The 26820-nt window shown below is 53.0% G+C and overlaps 1 protein-coding gene across 1 annotated transcript in view; it reads left to right on the plus strand.

Annotated features, from left to right (window-relative positions):
- The window catches only part of LOC103345127 (ATP-binding cassette sub-family A member 13), a 347717-nt gene that overhangs the window by 123508 nt on the left and 197389 nt on the right, over window positions 1-26820 (plus strand). Inside the window, exons 27-31 of the mRNA XM_070059456.1 lie at window positions 468-599; window positions 8853-8987; window positions 9761-9941; window positions 12999-13217; window positions 22780-22976. Of these exons, the coding sequence (XP_069915557.1) occupies window positions 468-599; window positions 8853-8987; window positions 9761-9941; window positions 12999-13217; window positions 22780-22976 (864 nt within the window). The remainder of the gene's footprint in view (window positions 1-467; window positions 600-8852; window positions 8988-9760; window positions 9942-12998; window positions 13218-22779; window positions 22977-26820) is intronic.

Genomic DNA, 26820 nt, shown 5'->3' on the forward strand with positions numbered 1-26820 from the left:
GGGGAAAAAATGGTCCTAACAAGTACTCATTGATTAAATCTTGTATCTTTTTTACTTCAAGCATATACCACAGAAAAATTTAGAGTAGAGAAATATGTTTAATTATGTTTAATCCAGGAGTATATTGCAAGAATTTGGGTTCTCAAGGAGACCTCTTTATTTGTTACAAACATGCTTAGCATCCACACAATGAATCTAGTTGAGTAAACAAAGCTAGATATTAGTCACCTAACTTGTAATGTGTGTAAGTGTTTGATGTTAGAACGCGGATGGTCATTGCACGTGGCCTCAGTGCTGTGAGCCTACAGCCAGCATTTCCTGCAGAGCCACGGCAGTGGTGCTGGCTTCCCTTTGGCTTTAGCCACATTCAGCCCTACTTGCGCCTCAAGAACTAATCAGCTCCTGCCAGCAGGGCCTGCAGGGAGCGAGGATGCAGGGCGCTGACTCAACCCTTTCCTCCCTGCCAGGGATCCAGTGGAGTAACATGTACCAGGCCCTGGAACGCGGGGGCATGGCATTCGGCTGGGTTTGTTGGATGATTCTCTTTGATTCGAGCCTCTATTTCTTATGTGGATGGTACTTCAGCAACTTGATTCCTGGTAAGAATTGAGCACGTCATGAAGCAACAAAATAAATCGTTTAAACCCATATACATTAATGTTAATTATTTATTCTTCAAGGAGACAGCAGAAAGGGGAAGCCTTTAGACATCCTTTTAAAGGAGCTGTGGTTTTGGGTAAAACCTGGTGCTTTTCCTGCAGAGTAAGCGTCAAAGGCCAGGTGGCAGTTCACCAGGATGGAATGTGGGATGGCATTCCCTGGTCCTGGTCGCTCCCCAAGTGGACTTTTGTTAACTCCTTAGAGAAACTTCGGGGTATGTGAAGGTGAGCAGGAGAGTCGGGTCCATGTGGTGTTGGCTCCAGATAGCAAGGAAGTCTGGCCAGGTGTTGGGGAGCACCGGGCAGTGAAGAGGCCAAACTTGTAGCTGGCCGTAGGTTGGTGGGCAGCAGAACGTGGGGGGAAGCCAGGCAGGGTGTGAGGTCTGTGAGACTGGGTGGGCTGGGGGTCGGGTGCTGCCTCCAGAGCCAGGGCTGTCAGTGGTGTGTGACACATGTAGGGTTTCCCGAGACGTGTCTCCTCTCTCTGAAGGGAGGACTGGAGGACTGGGGAGGGCCACCGAGGACAGTGGTCTCCCTGCTGTGTCGGGAGGGAAAGAGCTAGGGGCACCTTTACTTCTTACATTTAGGCCAAACGGAGCGGAAATCAATGCACTTCAAGCACTGTTAAATTTCATTAAGAAATAGCATTTCAGTGGTGCCATCTATACTTCCCGAAAGGAAGTGGCATCTAATTTTTTTTTCAAATGGGATCTAAGCAAGTAGAAATTGGATCTTCCTTTGCCTTTTTTTTTTTAAAGATTTATTTATTTGGAAGGCAGAGTTACAGAGAGGCAGAGACAGCGCGCGCATTTCCACCTGCTGGTTCACTCCCTAAATGGCCACAATGGTCAGAGCTGGGCCAGTCTGGAGCCAGGAGCCAGGAGCTTCTTCTGGGTCTCTCACACGGATGCAGTGGTCTAAGCACTTGGGCCATCTTCTACTGCTTTCTCAGGTTATAGCAGAGAGCTGGATCGGAAGTGGAGCAGCTGGAGCTCGAACTGGCACCCATATGGGATTCCGCACTGCAGGCAGTGGCTTTACCTGCTATGTCACAGTGCTGGCCCTGGCATCTAACTTTTAAAAATGAGAATAAAAAAGATCACTTTTGATCATATAACAGGAGGTTTCAAAAGTGTTTAAAGAAAAAATGTGATTAAAAGGCAATTAAACTTTGCTGGGGCCAGCGCTGTGGTGTAGTGGGTAAAGCCACTGCCTGCAGTGCTGGCATCCCATATGGACACCAGTTCAAGTCTTGGCTGTTCCACTTCTGATCCAGCTCTCTTCTGTGGCCTGGTAAAGCAGTGGAAGATGGCCCAAGTCCTTGGGTCCCTGCACCCATGTGGGTGCACAGCACAGCTCCGGCTGTTGCAGCCAACTGGGGAGTGAACCAGTGATGAAAGACCTCTCTCTGCCTCTCCTCTCTCTCTGTAACTCTGACTTTCAAATAAATAAATCTTAAAAAAAGAAAAAGAAAAACTTTGCTTCTCAACAAAAGCTCCACCAGATTTAAAACACTTCTATAACCTGTGACACCAGCCGTTTGTCCATCCCTGAAGACTGAGGTCCTGGGACTCTAACCAGGCCAATACAGTCTTTCACTTGCTTTAACTGCAGATAAATAGGTGCCCTTTAAAGTCAGTTCACAATTAGGAGACATGAAGAAGTCAGGAGGAGCCAAATGAGGACAACGAGGTGGAACTTGATCATTTCCCGTTGAGGCACTCGTAGAATTGCCCATGTGCCATGAGAGGAATGAGCCTGAAGGGAGCAGGATGGATGGGATGCAGGCAGAGAGACAGTCACTTGCCGAGGGGAAGAAACCTGGATCTGCAGAGGAAGCACTGTCCACATCACAAAAGAAGAAGCAGCTGGATTTGGATATGAAACAGCAGGCATCTCGATGCCAAGAACAGGGTCCACAAAGAGCAGCGGAGTCAGACAGCCCTGGACGGTGCTCCAAGGAAGACGGATGAGTCCAGGACTTGGCTCTGGCTTTCCCTCCACCTCAGGACCCAGTGTGAGGATCTGGGGCACGATTTTCATATTCTCTAGTAAAGAAAAGGAGTGGCCCATCCTCAGCCAGAGTTTCCCCCAATCCCACTGTGAATTCAGTAGAGCAAGGGCCTACCAGACTTCAGACGAGAGGCAGAGCAGTCAGCTCCCACAGGCCGCTGTGCTCTCCCAGGAAGCAAGTCCAGCCAGGCTCACTGCTGATCCTGATAGACCAAGGTTCATAAAAGAGAAAAAGGGGAAAGAGGGTGAGATAAGACAGAAGAGGGAGCAAGAGAGGGAGGAAGAGAAAGAGAATCAAAGACAAGGAGAGAGGGAGAGACAGAGACAGATAAAGACCAGGGAGGGGGAAGTGGAAAGTGAGAGGAGGGGTGGTTGGTGAGTGGATGGATGGATGGAGAGAGAGATAATGAGAAAGGCTTCCTGGATCTGTGCCAGCTCCTCAGCCCAGAGCGGCCTAAGGGAATGAAATTTGGACAGAAAGGAGATATAGCCATGACCTGCATGGGTGTTGTCATCATGGGGATCAGTGCTAAGGTGTGAGCAGCACACGTGTGTGCTGGTGACAGGAGGCAGGAGCTGAGAGGGAAGGGCCGCTTCCGGGGAGGGACACTCGTCAGCACCCTGGACAGCTCTCCCTCGTCCAGTGCTGCAGGCAGGCTGAGAGGCCCGTGCTGTTTTCCTCTGGTACCGTGAGCTTGTGTGGGTGTGAAGTTACATGTGGAGATGAAAGCTCTGAAAACAAAGAATGGCAAAATAAGATATTAAATACAACGAGGCTTTAAAGACCTTATGAAAAAATGGAGTAAACACAAATTTATTTTGGTGCAAAAAAAGTAGAAATCCATGTGTAGTGTTTTTCATCCTATGGGTTTTCCATGAGCTTTTTGAAGACCCTTCATAGAGATATCAAAAAGGAGGCAACACCATCGTTACGTCCAGTTTATGAGAAAAGTGACTGAAAACCGGGACAGCCAATCGGATGACGGAGCACAGACACGCGCCGGCCGGCAGCGCTGCTGTGTGGCAGCAGCAGAGAGCAGCCGCACCGTGCAGGTCTCAGCCGGTTCTGTGGTCAGAGAGCCTGTGCTGCTGGTACAACAAGTGTCAATCAGCACAACACGGCTCTGAGGAAATGGAAACAGACGCTGTTGCTGAGTGGGGTATTAATGAAGTCTGTTGATTTTCTCCAAGTTCATGATGAATTTCGGTAACATTAAGTGATGTAACACTTAATATGGGACATTATGTCAGTGTAATGTAATGGAACTTATGCAAATCATTTACATGAAAAATGCCAAAAATGCATAGTTAGAAATATGAATGAGAGGTAGTGACCAAAGTTATTAAAAATCATGAGGAGGACTGGTGACTGTTGCTTAGGTAAAACCTCACCATAAATCACCAGGGTTTAAAACACTGGGGGTGCTTGTGTCTGGTAGAGGAGCGGGGGAACAGAATGTTTGGACGACCCAGGGCATGCAATAACTTGTGCCATGTGAAGATATAAATTTTAATCACCAGCAAGGGATACGTTATTCTTTAGTCTATTAAAATGAACTCTCATTCATAAATCTACAATAAAATTCTTAAAAATATTAAAAATGAAATGCATTTTAGAAATAGGGGGAAGGCTTTCCTAAACAGAATGCTAAAGACATAAATAATAAAAATTTATAACTTGCCTTTATAGGAATTTAATCAATATTTCAAAATATCCAAATAGAATTATGGAAGATTAGATGCTTATCACATCTGTTTGACATTAAAGAAAAAGTTAAAATTCTCAAATTTATGAAGCATAACTGAATAGACATACCGGCAAATGACCTGAACAAACCTTTCAGTGAAAAGAAAAGCTTATACTTCATAAGCATGTGAAAGGTTTAAGTCACACAAGAGCATAGAATTGAAAATGCGTAGAAGACGACGTTCTTATTGGCCCGCAAATATGAAGATGATAATTAGGGTAGGGAGATGTGGAGAAAAAGGAAAAACCAAGTCATAATGTTAAGTGGCAACTACCAAATAGTGTAGAATTTGTAATGCATATTTAAAAATCCTTTAAATGTTTACTCTTTATCTAAAACATTTAAAGAAATGACCAAAACAATGCGTGCACAATGTGATTGTGCAGGCTTGACCCCAAAGTTTCCCTGTGCAGGTCCTGCCCTGGGTTGTTCCAGCTGCTTCCCTGTGCAGGTCCAGTCCTGGGTTGTTCCGGCCTGCTTCCTTGCATGGGTCTGGCCCTGGGTTTTTCTGGCCTGCTTCCCTGTGCAGATCCACAGGTCCCACCCTGGGTTGTTCCAGCTGCTTCCCTGTGCAGGTCCAGTCCTGGGTTGTTCCAGCTGTTTCCCTGTGCAGGTCCAGTCCTGGGTTGTTCCGGCCTGCTTCCCTGTGCAGGTCCAGTCCTGGGTTGTTCTGGTCTGCTTCTCTGGTCGGGTCTGACCCTGGGTTTTTCCGGCCTGCTTCCCTGTGCAGGTCACAGGTCCCACCCTGGGTTGTTCCGGCCTGCAGGCCTCCCTGGCATCAGCAGCCTCCTGCTCCACTCCACAGCTCACAGGCAAGCGTCTGGTCCTTCAGAGAGTTTTTGTGTCATAAACTCTCTTTATGAGCTTCCAGTTACACTGGATTCCGCTTATTCTGTCTAATTTCAGTGACTTTTTCGTTACTGACAGCCCTGGGGGTGGGCAGTGCTAATGATCCTCCCCTTGAGGGTCATGGTGATGTGAGCGGGCAACTGTGCCTGCAGAGCTCACAGCACCAAGTTCAGACTTCAGGCAGCAGTGGCCTACAGGGCTGCCGGGGGCGAGAGCCCGGCGAGCCCACCCGGAGCTGACCCCTGCTGCTTCACCTGGATTATTCAGCTGACTAAGAGGGTTTTAGAGAGCAGGCAGACTAGGACCGAGGTGGTTTGCTCAGCAAATCAACCCTGACTCTTCGGTTTAGCCCTGATTCCTTGGTCGTCCCTCCTGGGTCTCTCCTGTTTGTCCCTGAGGCTCTTGCCCTGGTCCAGTCCCTGAGTACCTGGATTGGACCATTCAGTGCTGCCGCAACTCCAGGCCCCCACCTGCCCACACCCCTGCGCTCTGCTCCCCTTCGTTAACACAGGATCACGCTTCCTAAAAAGAAGCCGGAAGACCCTGCTCTTCCCCACGGGGCGGGCATCCCGCTCCAGAGTGCCTGCGTTGAGGCTGGCGTCCGCAGCCGCTCCCGGGCTGCCCTCACCTGCCCTGCTGCTCGCTCTGCCCCAGCCGCGTGCTGCTGAGGGGTGGTTCCCATGTGCACGGTACACCCAGTAAAATACAAGGCATCACAGATTAAAGTATTATTCTTGGTGTGTCTGAAGTTTAAATGTAATTCGATGTCCTGTATTTGAATTTGCTAAATGTAGAAAGTCCGCCCCCTCTACTTTTTCTTTCTTGCACTTTCCCTCTGTGGGGAGTCCTACCTGTGTTCCATGTCAGAGCATGCCCTGGGGGTTCAGTTTTCTTCCCTCTTGCTGTCTTTGGGGTCTCCACCAGTCCAGGAGACTGGTAACCCTGATACTGTTTTAGCTGTGTGCACACATGCGTGTGTGTATATGTGCGTATATTTACACGTGTGCACATAGGCATGGTAGTCATCACTTTGGGTCATGGTCTACATTTGAAAGTCATTTTGTGAAACTGTGTTTCCCTTTGGAGAAGAGTGAGGTTTTGTTTCAGGGCTTCCTTGTGGGCTACCTGGTCAGCCCTCTCCCCTCTGTTCTGCACGCGGGCACCACTCTTTGCTCCAAGTGGCCCAGAAAGGTGGGCTCTGGTGCATCGGACAGATCGGATCCTCACAGAAGGGTTGCAAGGTCCTTTCATTTATGAGCAAGCCGGGCACACGCTCAGTTTTCCCGTCTCCCTGATGAGACCTGTCTGTCCTTCCAAGCCTATTTCCAAGTGCTTTCCTGTGTACAGTTAGGATTGTACTCTATCTGTAGTTTCCTCTGTGCCTTCACAATACTTGATCAAAGCACTGATTCATAGCTCTGAATTAGTGGCTGCTCAGCGTTGCATTAAATGAAAGTAGCGATTTCCTGTGCCTTCCTCCTCCTGTGCAGGGCTAAGTGATTTCTGCCTTTTCCCCTTCTAAATAATGCCCAGGGAAGGTGTCCGTGTCAGATCTCTGTTCCCACCTTGTCATCAGATTCCCAGAGCTGCAGTCGCTCATTCAAAATCTACACATGTTCTAAGGCTTCTGAGTCCCGCTGCCGACTGGCTCCCTCACAGAGGGCGGTACCATCGCACCATCCGTCGCTTGGGAGGCCGCTTGGCTGGACACCTGCTCTGTCAGGAGTGAGTGGGACAGCAAAAGCAGTGCCGGTGCCTGCAGAGGAATTTTCCTGACGCCTTTGTTTGCTTATTATCTCCTTGTATTTCCACACACTCCTTGTTCTCATGTGCATGAACGAGGGCCTGTTCTGTAAGAACCAGGGGGCTGGTGTTAGGGCAAGTCTTTGTGCTTGTCGGGGGAAGGGTACCCCAGAGTCTCCTCACTGGTGTATGTGTTCAGATAGGCAGGTGTGGTGAGAGGGGAGGCTGGGGCCGCGGCAGGGGTCAATGGACAGGTCTTGTTCCCCTCCCTCTTCATCATCGAGGTGCTAATGGTCTGTGGCACACGGGTGGGCTCAAGACTATGTGCATGAACACAAAGACCTGAGGCAGTGCCTGGAACCAGGAGCCTGTGCAAGGCTGGCCTCAGAGGGGACCAACCATTCCCGTGCTACTCACCCCTTCCTCCGAAGCAGGGGCTGTTACTTTGCTGGGGTCTTGGAGGACCCCAGCCTGCATTAGTTTGCTGCGATGGCTACGGCACAATACCACAGCGTGCATGGCTTACACAATGGAACTATGCTGCGTCTCAGCCTGGGAGGCAGAAGTCCAGACCAGGGTGTCAGCAGGTCGTCACCTCTGTGGGCTCAGCTTGGATTGCAGACGGCATCTTCCCTGGTGTCCTCAGTGGTCCTCCCTCTGTGTCCTGATCTCCTCTTACGGGGTCAGCAGTCACGCTGGGCTGGGACTTGCCCTTGGGACCCCATTTGCCTTAATGGCTTCTTAAGGCCACATTGTGCGTACTGGGATCAGGACATCAGCAGGTGGGTTTTTAGGGGAGCAGGTCGGCCTGGTGCTGGCAGCAGTTGTGCACCCCACTTCCCTCTGAGCACGCGGTCCTCCCCGAGTCTCGAGACTGCAGTCAGTGTGGGAGCACTTGCAGCCTTCACTCTTACGTGACGTGCCAAGTGTAGTCCTGGTCTGCAAGGAGGCCTTCTTATTTCACTCACTTGCAGTTCAGGACTTTATGTTCACGCACTCCTCAGCCGAAATCTAGGGTAGATAGTTAAACAAAATCGGGACATGTTAATAATTAAATCCCCTTTCATTTTGACGTACAAGGATGACAAAGTGGCTGGGAGACAGGGAAGTGCATTTGGAGAACACGTTTGAAGAAGGTCGATGTGGTTTCCTCTGGAAATGTTAGCATTGCGGGTTCTTTGTGGGGCTTTGGGTTGATTTGTTCCTTCACACACGTACGTCATGCTGTTCCCCTTGGCCGGGAACCTGCACAGACAGCAGATTCAGGCAGAGGAAGAGCAGTGGCAAAAAGAGGGCAGTGTGGGGTGGGCAGGACGGTTGCCTGGAGAGGGCTCATGGAGTGCTCAGCTGCTCCAAGCGCCACCCGGGGGCGTGGGCGTGGCTCCGGACAGGCAGGAGCATCCAGGTCTCTCTCCCAGACTGCAAATAGAAACAGTCCCGTGAAGACGCTATTATTAAGGCATCTTATTTTTATTTTTTAAGATTTATTTGTCTGAAAGGCAGATTGACAGAGTGAGTTCTTCCATCTGCTGCTCTACTCCCCAGATGGCTGCAAAGTCTGGAGCTGAGCCAGGCTGAATTCGGGGGCCAGGAGCGCCCTCAGGGTCCCCCACCTGGGTGGCAGGGACACAGCACTGGGCCGTCTTCTGCTGCTTTCCCAGGTGCATTAGCAGGGAGCTGGGTTGGACACAGCAGCTGGGACAGTGTGGGATGCCAGTGGGCAGGTGGTGGCTTAACCCGCTGTGCCCTGACTCCGGCTGCAGAGTCACGGTATTTTACAACAGACTCTTCATCAGACAGAAGCATCTGGCGGGTTTGTCACGGCATCTTCTTTCTTCAGGAAGCTTCGGAGTGAGGAGACCCTGGTATTTTCCCGTCACCGTCTCGTACTGGAGGAGCCTGTGTGGCTTCCTGGAGAAGCAGCCGAGCTCTCCCTGCTCCGGCCCCTTTGGCGGTGAGAACCGCGGCCACACAGGTGCGTGGCAGTGGCCGCCTGGACATGTGGTGGCTTTCCGTTTCGGGCTGAGCCTCACTAGCTGGGCGGGTTCCCAGACGCGCGCCTGCAGGCTGCCCTGGGCTTGGAAGCAGCTCCAGAGTCGCCTGCAGGCCGCGCCCGGCCCGTGCATGGGCTGTGGGGTCCCCAGTACCTCCTCACCTCTCGCTGCAGTCGTCTGTTCTAGGCGTCAGGTGCACTTGGGCACGTGTTGTGCTTCAGCGAGGCTGGACCTCAGTCCAAAAGTGAGTGTGTAAGAATGAGAACACGTGTAAGAACGTGGAGAACACGTTTGAAGAAGGTCGATGATCCGAAGCCAGGAGCCAGGTACTTCTCCTGGTCTCCCATGGGGTGCAGGGCCCAAGCACCTGGGCCATCCTCCACTGCACTCCCGGGCGCCAGCAGAGAGCTGGCCTGGAAGAGGGGCAACCGGGACAGAATCCGGCACCCCGACCGGGACTAGAACCCGGTGTGCCGGCGCCGCAAGGCGGAGGATTAGCCTAGTGAGCCGCGGCACCGGCCCGTCTTTTTTTTTTTTTTTTAACAGAATGATTATTCCAGGAACTCAAAGCCCTAAAATTCATGGCTGCGCGTCCTTTTTGCCATTCTGTAACTTCTCGCTTTTGCAAGTGAGGAGTCTTGAATGGTTTTGCCTGTTCCCGGAGCTGGAACGCGGCTCTGGAGGGAGCCCTGAAGTGTGGGTGCAGCCCTGTTTCGGGCTCTCATGATGAACTTCGTTGTCATCTTCTTCACAGGGCCACCGCCCCAAAATGGGGAAGGGGAGCTGAGAGGGGGCCATCTGGGAGTCACCCTGGTGTCTGTGACCAAGGACTACGAAGGCCACAAGGCCGCCATCCAGGACCTCAGCCTCACCTTCCACAGGGGCCAGATCGCCGCCCTGCTGGGGACCAACAGTGCTGGGAAGACCACCATCATGTGCGTCCCTGGTCCCCTGCCCAGGGCTCAGGGCATTTGATTCTTACAGATACCAGATTGCTGGTGACACAGAGGTTTGCCCTCCTTTCGCGTGAGGTAGTCAGAGGGTGGTAGGGATGGAGGGTTTTTTTTTTTTTTACAGGCAGAGTGGACAGTGAGAGAGAGAGACAGAGAGAAAGGTCTTCCTTTTGCCGTTGGTTCACCCTCCAATGGCCGCCGCGGCTGGTGCGCTGCGGCCGGCACACTGCGCTGATCCGAAGCCAGGAGCCAGGTGCTTCTCCTGGTCTCCCATGGGGTGCAGGGCCCAAGCACTTGGGCCATCCTCCACTGCACTCCCTGGCCACAGCAGAGAGCTGGCCTGGAAGAGGGGCAACCGGGACAGAATCCGGCGCCCCGACCGGGACTAGAACCCGGTGTGCCGGCGCAGCAAGGCGGAGGATTAGCCTAGTGAGCCGCGGCGCCAGCCAGGGATGGAGTTTTTAAAATCTTTAGTCCTTTTTTTTTTTCTATAGTACATTCACCATGTTTTTGCTTTAGCCTTTTAGTCATTTTTATTGAAAATTATGTATTTTTACCTTGACAGAAAGTAGCACATACCAAGGGTCTCCCATCCACAGGGTCACTCTCCAAATGCCTGCAGCAGTCAGAGCAGAACCAGGAGTCTGGAGTTCAGCGCAGGCCTCCCGTGTGGGTGGCAGGGCCCGGGAACCTGAGCTGTCGTCTGCCGTCTCCGGGGGGTGCGTTATCAGGAGGCTGGGCTGGGAGCGGAGGAGCTGGCACTTGAACCAGGCACTCCCATCCGGGCTTCAGGGCCTCACTCTGCTGTGCCAGATGCCTGCCCAACCCGGGACGTGTTTGTCCTGTGTGTGCCCTTGCTTGTGTCTCCAGGAAGTGGGCTGTCAGGGTATTTGCGTGTTTAACTGTGGACTCTTCCTTACGTTCTGCTTTGTGTTTGGAGCTTCCCTCGTTTTCTTGTTAAGATGTGATTTTTGTGTTGATGAGAGAGAGCTGTGCCCGGAGAAGCAGGAAGGGAGGTCACCCGTGGCCTGGAGCCAGGTGTGGAACCGGTAGTTTGCTTACGGGTGAGCCACCAAAATTGCCGAACGTTGCTCTTGAAAAATTACTTTTTGTTCTTATTAAATTTATAGGGATACGTTAGTTACAGCAATGGAAAGAACTTTGCCTCAGAATTAAGGAAAGTAGAAAAATGAGACACAGAATTTAAAGCATTTCCTGTTGAAAACAGAGATGTGGATGGTTTTCTTTGTGGTGCAGTGAGAACTGAAGGCTCGCTGGCTGTTCGTGGTGTGGGAAGGACGAGTTGCACAAGTGGAGATGGGGAGGCCAGCGGCCGTGTGCCCCTCAGAGCCCTGCCTGGGTCTTTCACTGCAGCACTTGTTTAGTGGGCGATGAGCGTCGCACTTGGGCTTTCCCGAAGTTTCTGCGCTCACCGGCCACGTTTTTAGTGATTGTTTGAAGAGCGCTTTGAGTCCTAAGTGCTTGGCTCCCGCAGGTGTTAGCTGACAGGCTGATTAACAGTGAGGTCTTCAGTGCTAAAACGAACAGCTTGGAGACTTGTGCAGAGTGGTCTAGAGGTGATGTAAGGTATACAGAGGGGCTGACGCTGTAGTGCAGTGGGTTAAGGTCCCAGCCTGCAGTGCCGGTATCCCTTTTAGGTGCTAGTTCAAGTCCCAGCTGCTCCACTTCCAATCCAGCTCCCTGCTAATGCACCTGGGAGAGCTACAGAGGATGGCCAGGGCTTGGGCTCCTGCACCCATGTGGGAGACCTGGAAGAAACTCCTGGCTTTAGATAGGCTCAGCTTCGGCTGCTGCAGCCACTTGGGGAGTGAACCAGTAGATGGAAGACCTCTCTCTTTGTCTCTACCTCTCTCTTTCAAATAAATAAAATCTTTAAAAAAAAAGTATATTGTAGGATTGCATGGGTTACAGTGCAGGTGCTGTTTTCTGTAAAGGACTTGAGCATTTGCAGACTGTGTCATCTGTGGGGGTCTTGGGGCCAATCCCACACAGATAACGAGGGGTCCTATAGTGTCCCCCACATTGGTTTGAACATAACATAGCAGAGTTGCTAGTGGAGTTTATCGAGGTGCAGCTGCTGTGCGGTGAGCAGTCCCTGTGCGGTGTGGTGCGTTTCGGTGCGGGTGTGGTTAATGCTGGAGCAGGCAGCACAGTGAAGAGGAGGGTGATTCCTTCCTCGTCCTCCTTGTCCTGGCCCCCAGTGACTGCTGCTCTGCCATGCGTCCCTGTGAATCCGTTTGAATTTCCCAGGATTTTGTAAACATGGAGCTGTGTGCGCTCCTCTCACACAGCAGGTTCTCCCACAGTGGTGACCGCGGCCGCCTGGTCCGGAGGGTGGCTGAGGGCCATCGGCTCGGTAGAGGATCCGTGGTCTGTACGTGTCGTTGCCTGTTGGTGGCAGCTGGTTTTCAGCAGTTCTGATTGAGGCTGTGTACATATCTGGGTAGGCTCACACTGTCATTTCTCTTGCATAAATGCCTAGGAGAGGACTGGCTAGCTCTCGGGGGAGAGGCTGGTTAACATTTTAAAAACGAGAAAGCAATTTCGAGCCCAAGTATTGCACATCCTGAGAAAATAAGTGGAGTGAGACAGGCAGTCTCCAGGCGTCCTTGGAGGATGAGTGAGTTTCTGGTGCTGCCGGAGTTGTTGGACTTTGACGTGGACAGGTGGCCCAGGCAGAGCTGAGGAAGACTGGCCACAGGTTGGGGGCTCTAGGTGTGCGTTTCTGTTTTACTCTAATTATGAGGACTTGGGTAAATACTAGAGGACTTCAAAAAGTTTTTGGAAAAGCAGAGCTGAAAGATGAGTTTATTTTGGTGCAAAAAAAAGCTAAAATCACACGCATCTGTAAAAGCAAAGTAGGACTTTGTCACCCCAAAGCCCCCACACTGCAGGGACCTAGGCTTGCCCTCACCATGGTCAAGCCCCGCCCCTTCCCTGGTGATCTGCATATTTAACCAGCTCTGCAGATGCTGGGTGAGCAGCGTGTGTTCCGCACTGACTCCTTTTCTCTGGCAGATCCCTGTTGACGGGGCTCCACCCTCCCACTTCTGGAACCATCATCGTCGATGGCAAGAACCTGCAGACAGACCTGTCCAGGGTCAGAAGGGAGCTGGGGGTGTGTCTGCAGCATGACGTCCTCTTCGACAGCCTCACTGTCCAGGAGCACCTGCTACTGTTTGGCTCCATCAAGGCGCCGTGGTGGACCCAGGAGGAGCTGCGGCAGCAGGTGGCCAAGTGAGTGACCCTGCTCTCCCTGCTCCCTGCCTCTGCCTGATGGAGATGGAGATTACAGAAGAGACATCGAAGAGCCGTCTATGGCTGTACTTACGGGAAGGAGAAGAGCAAGTGACTGTTAACCACAACAGGATGACATAGGCACCATCTCTGGGTGAGCCAGGGAGGCTTATAAGAGGAGACAGTGAATTCATTTGGTTTGGCTTTGAAGCAGGGAAGAGCTGAGCCAACATGGGAAAGTGGGGCAAGGGCTGTCCGTGGGTGCTTGGTGTGCCTGGAGCACGGGGCTCCTGTAGGACATCTGGATGTGAGAGTGGATTGGTCGTGCTAAGGGGTTTTACCTTTGAGGTGCAGGTTGGGGTTGTGATTGGCCTGAGATCTGGGAGGTGGATCTTGCTACAGCAGAGCAGATGCCGCAGCCATGGGAAGGGACCTGATATGGGGCTGTCACTGTACACAGGAGTGAGCAGCCTGATCTGTGGTCGTGCCACAGGGGTGGAGTGGGAAGTCCACATCTGAAGACTATTCAAAGCTGGAAGAAACACATCGTGCTGACCAGTGAGGGGTGCAAGGGAGGGAGGGGAAGACTCCAGTGAGGCCTTGGGGAATGGGAGGTGCCGCTCCTCCGCACGCGGAGGAGCCGCACCGGACCGGACGCTTGTTGTTCCCTTTTTTACAAGTCCTTTCTATAGTAAAGTAAGAATAAGTAAACAGCAAACTCCCAAAGCAAGAATGAGTAGAGAGAAATGAGAAAGAACGAAGTAACGAACTTCCCCGTGAACTCTCCAACGCACTCTCCAACCAACCCACACCACCATGCCGTCTCTCTCCTCCTATATAGTCCTCTTCCACCAATCCGTGCTCTGCTACCCACACGCCGAGCGCGCCGCTCTCCTCCAATCAGGAGCGGCTCTTGCAGCTTGTCAAGTTGGTGAGAGGCAGCTGCGTAGAAGCTGTACGCTCCTCTCCCAGCGCCACATTGTGGGAGAGCAGATGCATAGAATAAGCCTTAATTCCAGTAACAGTATAGTCCGAGTTGCTCCCCACAGGGAGGGAGCCTGGTCAGTCCCCAGAGAAGGCCGGTCCTCGGGGGTAGGGCTAGTGTTAGAGTTAGCATAGCACAGGCACCAGGAGAGGTGGACAGGGAGTGAGGTGTCCAGGATGGCCAGCAAGGCCTACAGAAGATTCTCCCGTCACGGGAGACTGGTAGAAGCTTAGAGCAGAGGGAGAAGCAGAGGCCATCGGTTCCTGGTTAGAGAACAAAGTGGTGTTTGCAGGTGGCGAGCTTGCAAGGATGGCTTGGAGGGGAAGTGGAGCCGTGAAAGTCCAGGGCAGTGACCGGGGTGGAGGCATCAGCCACTGTGGGCCCTCGATTCAGAACAGTGGCAGGGAAGGCATGGCCCAGGCCCTGTGCGGGATCCTTGGTGAACCTGATGGACTTTGCACAGCAAAGCATCAGCCAGGGCAGGAGCATGGAGGGGTGGGGGGGGGTGCGGGCTGCAGGCAAGTGTCTGTCTATAAATGGTGACTGCACATAACTAAAGAAATGTGAATTCCACAAGCTCTTGCACATCGTTTCAAGTTTTATTTGTGAAAATTGGCATTTATGTTCTGTATTTCCTGAGGGTGAAGATGGGCAGGTGTTTGGTGCCATTTGTTTTGTAGGAGCTCACTTCGCTACCACTTCCTGCAGGACCCGTGTCAGTGTGACAGGGTTCCACCTTGATGTTCATCGCCCTGTAACACAGAGGGCAAGAGGCGAGTCCTGAAGTTGCTATGCACACTATGTATCTCGCGGGGTGTTTCTGGAATCCAAGTTGAGCATTTGGGATGATAATGCAACACCGTACCCTTCCTTCTACAGAGGAGGCTGGGCCACATCAGGCAGGTTTGGGAGCCTCACAGGAGTCAGGTCTGTCCACTAGGCAGTCAGTGTGCAGGGGAGGAGGGTGGGCTAAGGTGGGGAGGGGCCCAGTAAAATGGGCACACGGTGAGCTGGTCAGACATGCTTCCTGGTCCAGGTGGGAACCAAGTGTGAGGGTAGAGCAGAGGTGGTTGCAAGAGATGCATGGATGGGGAGATGGAAGGAGAGATGCTGACCCCATGTGGGGAGTAAGAGAGGAGGAGGGGCCATGGTAATGCTCAGATCTCTGGCTCAGGCAGGAAGAATGTAGCCCTGTACTGAAAATACACAGAGAGAAAGAATGTAGCCCTGTACTGAAAATACACAGAAAGGGAGCCAGTCAGAGGCTGGGGAGAGGCAGTGGCGGAGCTCACGGTAGAGATGAGTTCGAGGGGCCTGGAAGCGTCTGAGGCCAAGTCCCAGTCGGGCATCTGCTCTCCTGCCCATGCTCCCCTTCACTGCTGCCGTTGCTTTTGTGGTAAGACCACATCCCCTCCTGCCGTGGCCTGGGGTGCTGTGCAGCTCATATGGGCTAGGGCAGGGGAAGAACACCCTGGGTCTATCTCCGGCATCCCAAGGGGTCTTCTGCCCCTGCGCTCACACCTGTGACTGGTGCCCATGCTGTTCATCTAGGACTTGTGTTTAACACCTTTGTGTGCTGGGAACGGCTGAGGTCATGTACCACGTACCTCCCACGTGTGGTCTCACTCAAGTGGCTCTCCTCTGAGTAACAGGGCTGCTTCCATGTGCAGCTGAGGTTCAGGGAGAGGGGGCCATGCAGCCCCTACAGGGAAGCCTGGACCTGACCTAGGAGCCTTGGATGCAACGTGTCCTCTATTATTGTAGCAGTTTTTCACTGTTATCACAAAATCCCAGACACAACCACCTGTACAAAGAGGAGAGGTTTGTTGAGCCCACAGTTTTGGTGGCCCCTTTGGTTGGGTGAGGACAGTGATGACAACAGGGGGGTATGTGCAGTGGACAGATCCCAGGGTGAGCCAGGGAGAGAAAGAGGCTGGGCCCAAGCTCAGGCTTTCATAGCCACCTGCTCACAAGAACTGCTTTCCAAGGGCAGGCCCCCGGTGGCTTACGGACTTCCCACGAGGTCCGTCTCCTGGACAGCATGATTGAATTGAGCTTCTACCCTCTTGGTACGTGAGCGTGTGACTTCAGGACTTAAAGTTCACACGTGTTTGGGAGCCAAATCGTATCTGACCCATAGCAGTGGCCGTTCCTCTGGGCTGATCACTCCTGCAGCACGTGAGTTAGAGCCTGCGGGCAGGTGACTTGCTGGAGGAGGGCTGTCCGGCCCATTTCCAGGCCTCGGCCTGTGTGTGGTGTGCATGTCCATCAGGAGGGCTGTCCCCCATTTCCAGGCCTCGGCCTGTGTGTGGTGTGGCTGTCCATCAGGAGGGCTGTCCCCCATTTCCAGGCCTCGGCCTGTGTGTGGTGTGGCTGTCCATCAGGAGGTCTCAAGGGTCTGAGCAGAGAAGGCAGTTTGCTGACAGTTGCTGCCCCTGAGTCCAGGGAGTGCAGGGGACTGTGGCTTGAAAACACACTCAGTCATGGAGGCAGGGCAGGTGGGGCACCTGCACCCTACTCGGGGGGTGTAGGTGAAGGGGCCTGGATAATTCTGGAAGCTGCCTCCAGAGCGTCAGCGTCTGATGGGGCTCACGTGGATGAGGTCATCACGGGGTGGGGTGGCACATGGGATCCTAGAGGGGTGGAGTTAGATGGTATGGTGGGCAAGAGGAGGCCACGAGCTCAGAACATGCTGGAGGCACGGGTTCCTCAGAGGCCAGGGTCTGAAAGCGGAGCGTTGGGCAGAAGTGACGTGCAGCCCTCCCTGACCAACTCTTGGTGGAGAGCAGACCGGACACGGTGCCCCGGCTCCTGGAATGCACCGCCAGACCGCTCGCCCACTTCCCCACTTGGAAGGCAGCTGCACTTGTTTGGATGATCGAACTTGAAAGAGGTGGCTGTGTGCAGAGACCAGCTCCATGACAAGTATAGTGCAAATGAATTCTCTTCATGGACAGATGCTCACATATCAGGGCCAAGTGGACTGATGGAAAAAATCCCAAGGGACAGGAGTCCATTGTGTGATGTGGACAGTGTCGTATCCTCTCTCAAAGCTCACCTGGTTGGCATGGACGAGGGTACTACCTGCCGCAAGGCGAGCTGGGCCATGCATCATGTTGCTTCCAGCAAGTGACTGGTGATGGTGATAGCGTTAATGACAGTGGATGCTTGGGTGTCGAGGGAGAATGTTTACGCCCATCTCCAGCTTGAGTCTGACGAGAATTGGCTAGGCATTCTATGCATGACATTATTAGACAGCAGATTGCTATGTGCAACCCAATTTCTCCTAAAAAATCATAGATCACCTATTTTAATTAAAAAAAAAAAAAGCTACCCTGTGCCACCGTGAACTGTGCTGTGCTACACAGCAGTGCTGTACAGGCTTCATCTTATTTGGGTGCCAGGCAACATGAGTGGTTATCAGTTCATGGTGTGTTACTTAGCAACAAAGCCCATTTGCACAAAAGCAATCAGTGAGATGTGTTCGGACAGCAGTTCGCGCTAGCAGGGGAGGAATAGCACCGACAGGCTCCTTCTCGGAGTCCTGTGGCTCCACTTGTTTTCCCTAATGTGTGGCTTCATTAAAGTGTGAGCTCAAGGACGTGTAGCATCTCCAGCAGATCTTCAGTGGGAACGTTTGTCAACACTCAGGTCATTATGGTTTGGCCCTTAATTTGGCTGAGAGGAGATAACAGTAGTTGTCAGGCCTTTAAGCCATTGAAATATTACTACGTAGTTAATGTTACCACTTAGGATTCTGGCATACACCAGGAAACCCAGGTTAGGGTGGAGGTAGATGTTTTTGATAGTTACAGGGGTATTGATTAGTTGAGAGCATCAGTTCAGGTAAAGGAGAGGAGGGGACAGAATTGAGCCCTGGATATTCCAACAGGAAGATTATGGAGCTAAGAGGGAGGAGCCAGCCAAGGAGGCAAGAAAGAGAAAGACAAGGTGTGGACCAAGTCCACGCAAGGCAGGGAGGGCTCACTGCCTCGAACGCTGTTGAGATTGGCTGAGAAACGGCCTTTGGATTTGGCTGCAGGGTCACTGGTGAGTATCAGAAGAGGGGCTTGGGTAGCGTAGGGCCTTGCTGGACTCCCTACAGGAGGTAAGGAAGGAGAGGGATTGGGGGCAGCACGTCTTCTGAGGGGTTTCCCTGAAAGGGAAGCAGTGGAGGGGTGGCGTCCAGATAGGGGACTGAGACCAAGAGCAGAGTACTGCAGAGACAGGAACCATAACAGCAGCTCTGCCTGCTGCTGGGAGCGGGCCAGGAGGGGATGATGGGTCACTGGGGTGAGCTGAGAGGGGAGAGGCTGGGGAGGGGCAGAGACCTACACAGGAGGTGAGGTCCAGCTCTCGTGAGACCCAGCCAGCCCCATAATGTAACAGGAGGCCAGGACGTGCATTAACTCTATCCAGTGAAGAGTGCCTGCAAAGTGGGCATCAGGATGATGACCGGGGCTTTAAACTGAGAATAAGGAGGAAGGACCTGAGGGAGGCAGGGACAGTCAAGTGACTGCTGGGACAGGACTTAGCTAGGAAAGCAGATGTAGTCTGAAGAGGATGTTGGGGTTGGGGGACTGTGGAGGAGCTGCGGCTGTTGGACATGACGAGGTCCGGGGATTGATTGGGACTGGCGCAGGCGAGAGGAGGATTTACTACTTCAAACGTAAAGAAAGGAGTAGTGGTGGAGAAAGGGCAGTGCACCAGGGAGCACTGAGGGCTGGGCGTGACAGGAACTCGGAGGCTAGTGGGAGATAGCTCTGATGGCCTGAGACTCAAGGCTGGGGTTCTGGAGGTGGTGGGAAAAGGAGTGAGGTCGTAGTGGGTGCGAGGAGCCACCCACCCACAGCTATATCCAGTGGGAGGAAGAGCTGCCCGTGGGTCATGTGAGAGGGCTCATGATGGGCGCATGTTCTGGCTCGCGCCCCTCTCCTGTCTTGTCCACGGCCACCATGTGCTTTTCTCTACTTCAAAAGAGGTTGTTTTCATTCCTGGCCAGGTTTGTCCCCCAGGTCCTGGCAAATGCGCCACTGCCTTTTCTGGAACGCGTTGGCCAAATGTCCCCACCTCACTGACACTTACCATCTGTCTGGCTGACTTCTTGTATTACCTTCCGTGGAGTCAGGGAATTCCCACAGCACCTGGGACCTTGTCACCACCTCCCTCATATTTTATTATAATTTCTGGCCTGTCTTTCCACCAGACTGAGTCCCTTGAATCAAAGACAAGATTCGATTTATTTCTCTCGCCGTAGCAGGAGGCAGGTGCCATGCACTGTGAGGGTTCAATAAGTGGGTGGATGATTGACGAGCAGCTTCTAAAATACGTTCTCGGGCACAGACCTGCGAATTAACTGGAGGGACGATCTCTCCTGCTGCCTGCAAGTGTTCCCAATTAGAGTTTTCCCGACCTATTCAGAAGGAATCTGGAAGTTTAACTTTGCAGAAATGATTTGCTTCCTTTTAGCATGTTAAAAATTAATAATTAAAATTAGGTAATTTTGATTTTAAATAAAAATTCAACAGGTAGGAACAGCTGGCTCAGATGGCTTTCTTTGGTCTTTAAGTTCCATCCACACATCTGCCTGACATACAGAAACCAGCAGATGGAAATGCTGGGATCTGCGACACAGTCCTCTTCCTGACCCAAGAGGGGCTCTCAGACCCTGTGTCCTGGCCCCAGACAACACCTCAAGGCCACACGGCCCTCCGAATGCATCCTGCCCTGGAGAACAAGCCACATCCCCTGAGTTCCAATCGCGCAGACCTTCACATCCGTTGATTTCAATGCCTGGAGTTGTGACCTTCGTCAGACTTGGGTCTGAGAAGCAGTAAGGCTGTGGCCTTGAGAAAGCCCAGTCTGTGTGGGGACTGAGACAACCAGCAGTTGTGTCCATGGGTGCCACAGTGACTGTGGGTGCCAGAGTGTTGCAATGGCAAAGGTGTACCTGGGTTCAGCCCGCTAGTGGTTGAGCCCGGGTGTCCCGCTGGCTTAGGGTGCTCCTTGCGATGTGTACTGTCTCCGGGCGGGTGTCCCAAATCTCACGAGGCCTAGTAACAGGAAGGCCTCACTTGGAGGTTGCGTGCATTGTATTAATTTACACACGTGAGGTACTTAATGCCTGCAATATAAAATATGGCTAATATACGTTAATTATGATTATCCAGGCTTGGCGCTAAAATTAAAACAAAATTGAGTTGACTAGCATTCCCTCTGTGGGAAGGCACTTGAGGCATGCAGGAACACTAGTCAAGACTGTAATAGGATTTGACTGTACTGTGATGTGAGAAGATGTTTGAGTTGTTTCTCCCGGGGAACAAGTCTCTGAGTTCCCGAGCACTCTGGTTCCTTCCGGAACATTTGTCTCCTGTGTCCTTGCTGGTGTGCGCATAGGAGGCTGCTCCACACCTCTGCTTTCCTGGAGCAGGACCTGGGTTCTGCCCCTGCTGCCCTCCCCCCGGTCCACACAGGATGCCCAGCTCATGAGGCTACAGACCCCTTTGTGCAATCTTGCAGGAATTCCAAAAATACACAGAGTTGAATTAGACTTGCTGTCATTCCCTCCACCTTGTCATTATTAACCAACACTCTTAGTTTTGGGAATAAAAGAAAAGGGTAAGTTTAAGTTAAAAATGCCGTAGAAAAACAGACTTCTGTCCAACACAGCAGCAGAAGTACTGGGTACTGGTCAGCTTCATGTTAGCTGGCTGCACAAGGGACAGCCGGAGCACAGCCCTGCTTCTTCCCATGGACTCAGTTACAGAAGCATGGTGTTCTTTGCTTGCACCCAAACCACTCCTGACTCAATGTGCCAGGCATATGGACAGGAGTGGGCTCTCAGTCTGGTGGGGAATGCAGTGAGGACCCAGTGGGTACCCTGAGTGGTTGTCCGTGGAGGAAGCAAGAAAGAACGGGTTTGGGTTCACCCTACAAATGTGAGCAGGGCCTGTGTGTACTATAGCATCCGACTCCTGGCTGCTCCACTTTCTTGTCCATCTGCTCTCCTGACCAGGCTCCAGGTACTGAGTGTCAGGAGAGTCTCAGCTCTCTGCTGTGTTGGGGTCATGCAGGTGGAAGATGGTGGATTACAGGTCAAGGCAATCAGCTGCCATTTATCCTCCTCCCTCCAAGGAGGTGCTGTCCACAAGGCAGGGGAGAGTCACTGTGACTGACAACTGGACATGGAGAAGCTGGCTTGAGCTCTATAGTTTGGGTAGGGAATATTCCTATAAATAGTAAAAGAAACATGAGAATTTACTCAGTCATCAGGCACACAAGTCCTGAGTTCTTAGGATTCTAGAATGTTCCAGGTCTGTCTGTTCTTGCTGCTCAACTTTGGGGAGCCCTTGTAGTTCTGCACCTGACTCTGTGATGGCCCCATCACTGGGGGATGGCCATCAGGTTGTTGGAGGCAGGCCTGTGGCTTGGGGGAGGGATCCACCATGGGCTTGAGCAGTCAGGGGAAGACTTTAGCAGGGTGTTGTTTCAGCCGAGCCTTTAACAGTGAGGTCTGAGCGGGTGTGGTGGGGCAGGTGTTCATGAGGGGTTAACAGGGGCCCTTGACAGTGGCAGACAGTGGAAGAAGAGAATGGGTCTACAGCAGGATGGCAGCCTCACCCAGGGATGACGTTGTGCTGGGTATCTCAAGTCCAGAGTACTCGGAGCTAAAGGTCTCTGGGAGAGAATAAGAGACGTGCTATTCCTTAACGGTAGCTGGTAACTTACGCTTGTCACATGGTATTTCACTGGAGCTTCCTACTGACTCATTCAAGAAGGCTGGGTAATCCAGACTTAGCGCACAGTGGGCCACAGTCGGAGGACTTCCTGGTGAGCCACGGAGACGGAGCTGGGCCCCTGCCATCGCACTGCATTCTGTGCTTCTGGGGGCGGGTGCAGCCCCTCCTTGGCACAAGGTGTGAGTGAGATGACGAGAATGCTGCTTCAGGCAGGAAACAACCCAGGGTGTCCCAAGCACAATGCGTGGTGGACAGTGCTGACCGGTAGCACGCTCCATCCGTGGGTGTGCTCCATTTGTACTTCCAGGAAGGCACCACAGCTACTTTGTTGTGTGTATGTAGCTTCTAGGCCTCCTTGATGGGCCCATGGGTTAGAAGATCTTGGCCGTTGTGGCCAGCACCGCGGCTCAATAGGTTAATCCTCCACCTGCAGCACCAGCACCCCAGGTTCTAGTCCCGGTTGGGGTGCCAGATTCTGTCCCGGTTGCTCCTCTTCAGTCCAGCTCTGTGTTGTGGCCCGGGAGGGCAGTGGAGGATGGCCCAGGTCCTTGGGCTCTGAACCCACATGGGAGACCAGGAAGGAAGTACCTGGCTCCTGGCTTGGGATCAGTGCAGTGCACCGGCCACAATGCGCTGGCCGTAGTGGCTACTTGGGGGGTGAACCAACGGAAAAAGGAAGATCTTTCTCTCTGTCTCTCTCACTGTCTAACTCTGCCTGTCAAATAAATAAATAAATCAAAAAGAAGATCTTGGCTGTCGTAAGTCATTATTCACGGAGTGAAAGCAACGTCTGTCATCTTCAAGGAGGAGAATGAGGACTGTCTTCTTCTTCTTTCAGAACCCTGCAGGATGTGGAGTTGACTCCACACCAGCACAAGCCGACCCGCGCCCTGTCTGGAGGCACCAAGCGGAAGCTGTCCCTGGGCATTGCCTTCATGGGCACATCACGGACCGTGGTTCTGGATGAGCCCACCAGTGGCGTGGACCCCTGCTCCCGCCGCAGCCTCTGGGACATTCTGCTCAGGTACCGAGAAGGTAGGAGCTGCCTCGTCCCACGTTCTCTTCCCAGCAGGTTGGGGCTGTCATGAGTGGAGGGTCAACCGTAGCCCGATGAGAATACGGCGCTTTTCAGAAAAAGTCATTTTTACTATGCTGTTTTATGTTTAAAGGGCAGATAACTGTCCATGCCTGGATGGCACATGTATCATTTCTATAGCCGTGTGCCAGGGTAAGTGTGTATTCATCACCTCACACGCCGGTTTTTTGTGTTGAGAGTGTTAAAAATCCTCTGGACTGGCTGTTCTGCAGTACTCAGCTGTTGCCGTCCGCCGTGGTCACCTCTCGTGCTGTGGAACACGAGAGGTTCCTCCTCTCCAGCTGCACCCTCGCACCTGTTACCCAGCCCCTGCCCTGCCCTTCCCCAGCTTCGGTATTCACTGCTCTCAACCCCACGAGATCAGCTCCATAGCTTCCGTATGTAAGAGCATTTGTCTTTCTGTGCCAGTTTGTGGAAAAGTTCCGTTTTCCTGGGAGCTCATGGAGATGTGCGCTGGATGACAGCTCTACGCGCTCAGAACTGCTTGCTGTTAACCGCACGTCCATGGTGGCGCTATCGCTGCGTCGTCATACGTGATTTGGTTGGAACTGTCACACATGTTGCTTTCTACTCTGGAGGCATCGACCCTCAGGAGACACATCCCAGAGGTGTTTGGGCTGAGCCTGCCTCTTCCCAGAAGGGAAACCAAGGTGTGGAGGGCTGGGCGTGTGATGGGCTCCTGGTGACAGAAGACGTTCACGGAGCCAAGAGGGGCGCTGGGGGCGCTGGTTCAGGGGTTCATGGTTCTCCTTCTCCTGCTGTTTGTTTCCAACCCAGGGCACCGGATGGGCAGGTGCTATTTCCAAGTGCAACCCTGAGCGTTGGGAGGCATTGCTGTAAGCATTTTGCAGAGAAACGCCCCTGCCTCTTGTGTGGAAGCGTCAGTGTGAGGGGGAATGCAGGATCCCATGAATTGTTTTGCTTTTTTCTTCTGGTGTTTGAGTGTAAGATCGTCTTCTGCCTTGACCTGAAGCCCCCACCTCCCTGGGAGTGGACCAGTAGGAATTCAGAGATGGAGAAGAAGAAAGACTGAGGGGCTGAGCTCACAGCCTCTGCTCTCGGGTCACCTCACACTCCCCCGGAGCAGCAAGGGTGCGTCCTCGGGTCGCTCAACCTCAGCCGCTGCTGGGCTGCGGAGCGGGAGGTACGACGCTGCCCCTCTCCGTCTCACAGAGCGAGGGCTCCTGGGAAGTCAGACAAGAGCGAGTGGCAGGGGGTTCTCTTCCTTTCTGGGCGTCAACTTGAGCTCAGCAATCACAGGAGGGTGGCCGTGCGGTTGGCAGTGGCTCCTCTGCTCGCTGCCCCTGTGCCGGAGTTCTCGTGGCTGAGCAGGACGCAGGGCACCGGGAGGCGCTGAGGGCTGGTGTTGGTGCACTTGCCAGGTCCCAGGGCTTCCACACTGGCAGGAGTCAGGGCCTGCAGTGATGGGGCCCTGGCTGGGGGAGGGGCCTTTGGGAGCTGGCTGGCTGGCAGCCGGGGCAGACATCTGGGACTCTGAGCCCAGCACGAGGTGGAAACAGCCAGGGCACATTCTGGGCTCTGACCGGATTCTGGATTGTGGGGGAGGGGTCCCTGCCGAAGCTACGCGCACTGAGGGTGGGGTAGAGATGGCACTGGGGATCCTGATGACCACCCAGGGGTCAGGGGGCCTGGCCATGTTGAATTCGGAGACACTGACCCTTCCCCAAGCCTCCTGACTGAGCGTCCTTTGGGGAGAGATGTGGAAGGGCAGAAGTAAGAAACTGATTTTATGTAAGAGACACTGCACACTGCTTGGCAGAACTGATTGAATTTCCAGCTGAATCTAACTTAAAAGTGGACTAAGTAATTTCCCTGCCATCCTGAGCTGGAAGCCGATGAGGTGCAGGGGACCGGGAGGTGCTGTCTGCACCTGTGAACCACGGTGCGACGCGTGGCCGGCCCACGACTCCCGCGAGTTCCCGCAGTCACAGAAGGAGTCATGAAGACTTAGCCGACAGGACCTTGACACCATCAGCATCAAGCTTACGTCAGCCGGAAAACCAGACGCGGTAAAAGCCAGAGAAACAGGCTTCCTTCAGTGCAGCCGTTATAAATGATGTATTTTCTCACCAGCTTCATGGCTTAGCAATGATTTCTTAGGAGTCATGCTGCACTGATTGAAGTGCGGAGTCAATGGGGTGTAAGTGGATTAGATAGTCAGTTCTGGGAGAAAAGTGTGTATTCGAGAAGCAGAACGTAGAGCCGCAGCCTCCGGAAGACTGATGGGCAAGGTCTAAGGACTGCACAAAAACAAACAGTCCCAGCTGCGGGGAGACGTCCGCCTAACACGGCTGCCTGGGCCATGCTGCCCGCTGCCTCGAGCAGGCGTCTCACGTGGGGATGCCCCGGGAACTCTTGCCAGGCAGGGGACTGCACTTGTGTGCTCCCGTGGAACGACACGTAAGGAAGCAAAGCTACCATGGCAAATTGGCACATCCCAGCCAAACTCGCTCTGATCCTGTGCTTGCTCTACAGTCCCACATGGCCCTGGGAAGCCAGCACTCGCCTGGGCTGCAGTTTTCAAATGCAGACAGCCGTACCGTGGCATGGGCTTTGCCAGAAGTAAATGCACCTTGCGTGAGAACCCAGCTCCGTGTCTGATGTGTGGTTGCTCAGTCCGTGGCTGTCAGGAAAACGGGAAGGTGAATGGGAAACGCGGCTTTTGGAGGAAGTGGATAGAGCACTGAGCGCGTCATCGGAGAGAAGCAGCAGCGCCTTGGGGAGCGCGGTCACTCACGCCATTGTTCCCCTGGTTTTATGATATGTCTTGGTCCCTTTGCACCTGCTGTATTGATCTTAGATCTACATTTCATGGTTCTTTCTAGATGCATCTCCCACCCCACCTGCCGATGAATTGATAATTCATTATTTTTCTCCTTTATCAAAATATATAAAATTGGGTAGAGTTAAAAATCTGCTCCACTTGTCGCTTTGGAAAATATGCCTTTTTAAAAGGAATAGATCAGTGTGTTTCATTTCTAGTCAATCGAAAGAAACAGCTGAGTGGAGCCCAGTGCAAGGCAATGGGCAGTGTGTAAACCTAAGTCGTAACATGGTCTCTGCACAGTGGAAGCAGACTTTACCCAGAGATCCCGGGGCTGGTCAGTCTGAGGCTTTTCTCCCCAGGCAGAGCACAAGGTGCCGGAGCTCATGGAGAACACCTGTGAGACGGGCAGTTGTTTCTGCAAAGGTTGGCCGTGCCCACTGGGCTCGGCCGTCTCTCCCAGGGAGGCGGGCAGTGGCTTGAATCTCCTTGCTTCGGCCATCCCCCAGGACTCTGCTGTGTGGTGTGCACCTGCCCTGAGCTCCTCCCAGGAGGCCGCACGCATGCAGATCCTGTCCCGGTTGCTGAGGGCGTGTGAGTGGTCCATACAGTGTGCACCGTGGCCGTTTCAGTCTTTGCCTCGTTGATGGTTAATTTCTGCCTTGACACAGTGCTCGTGACGTCGTCCTGCAGCAGACACATCCCTGGAATGTGGCCAGTCCTTAAGCCAGAGGGACTGGGGAGGCCTCGGTCCCTGTGCAGAGACCCCACCCAGCTTCCTCTCCAGATTTCCTCACTGCACACGTGGGGCATCTGAGACCAAGAAACCTGGCGGGGGCTTTTGCCTCCTTCGGTGGCTGGATGCAGGAGCTTCGTGCCTCGCGTTCTCCCTTGTGCCTGGCAGGGCTCCCCTTTGGTGCAGAAGAGGGTGGAGGGTTTGCAGAAACGCCAGTCACAAATTCCAGGCAAAGTGCAGAGCAGAGCGTTTGGGGCCTCTA

This window comes from Oryctolagus cuniculus, chromosome 16 (assembly GCF_964237555.1).
Source record: "Oryctolagus cuniculus chromosome 16, mOryCun1.1, whole genome shotgun sequence".
NCBI classification, from domain to species: domain Eukaryota; kingdom Metazoa; phylum Chordata; class Mammalia; order Lagomorpha; family Leporidae; genus Oryctolagus; species Oryctolagus cuniculus.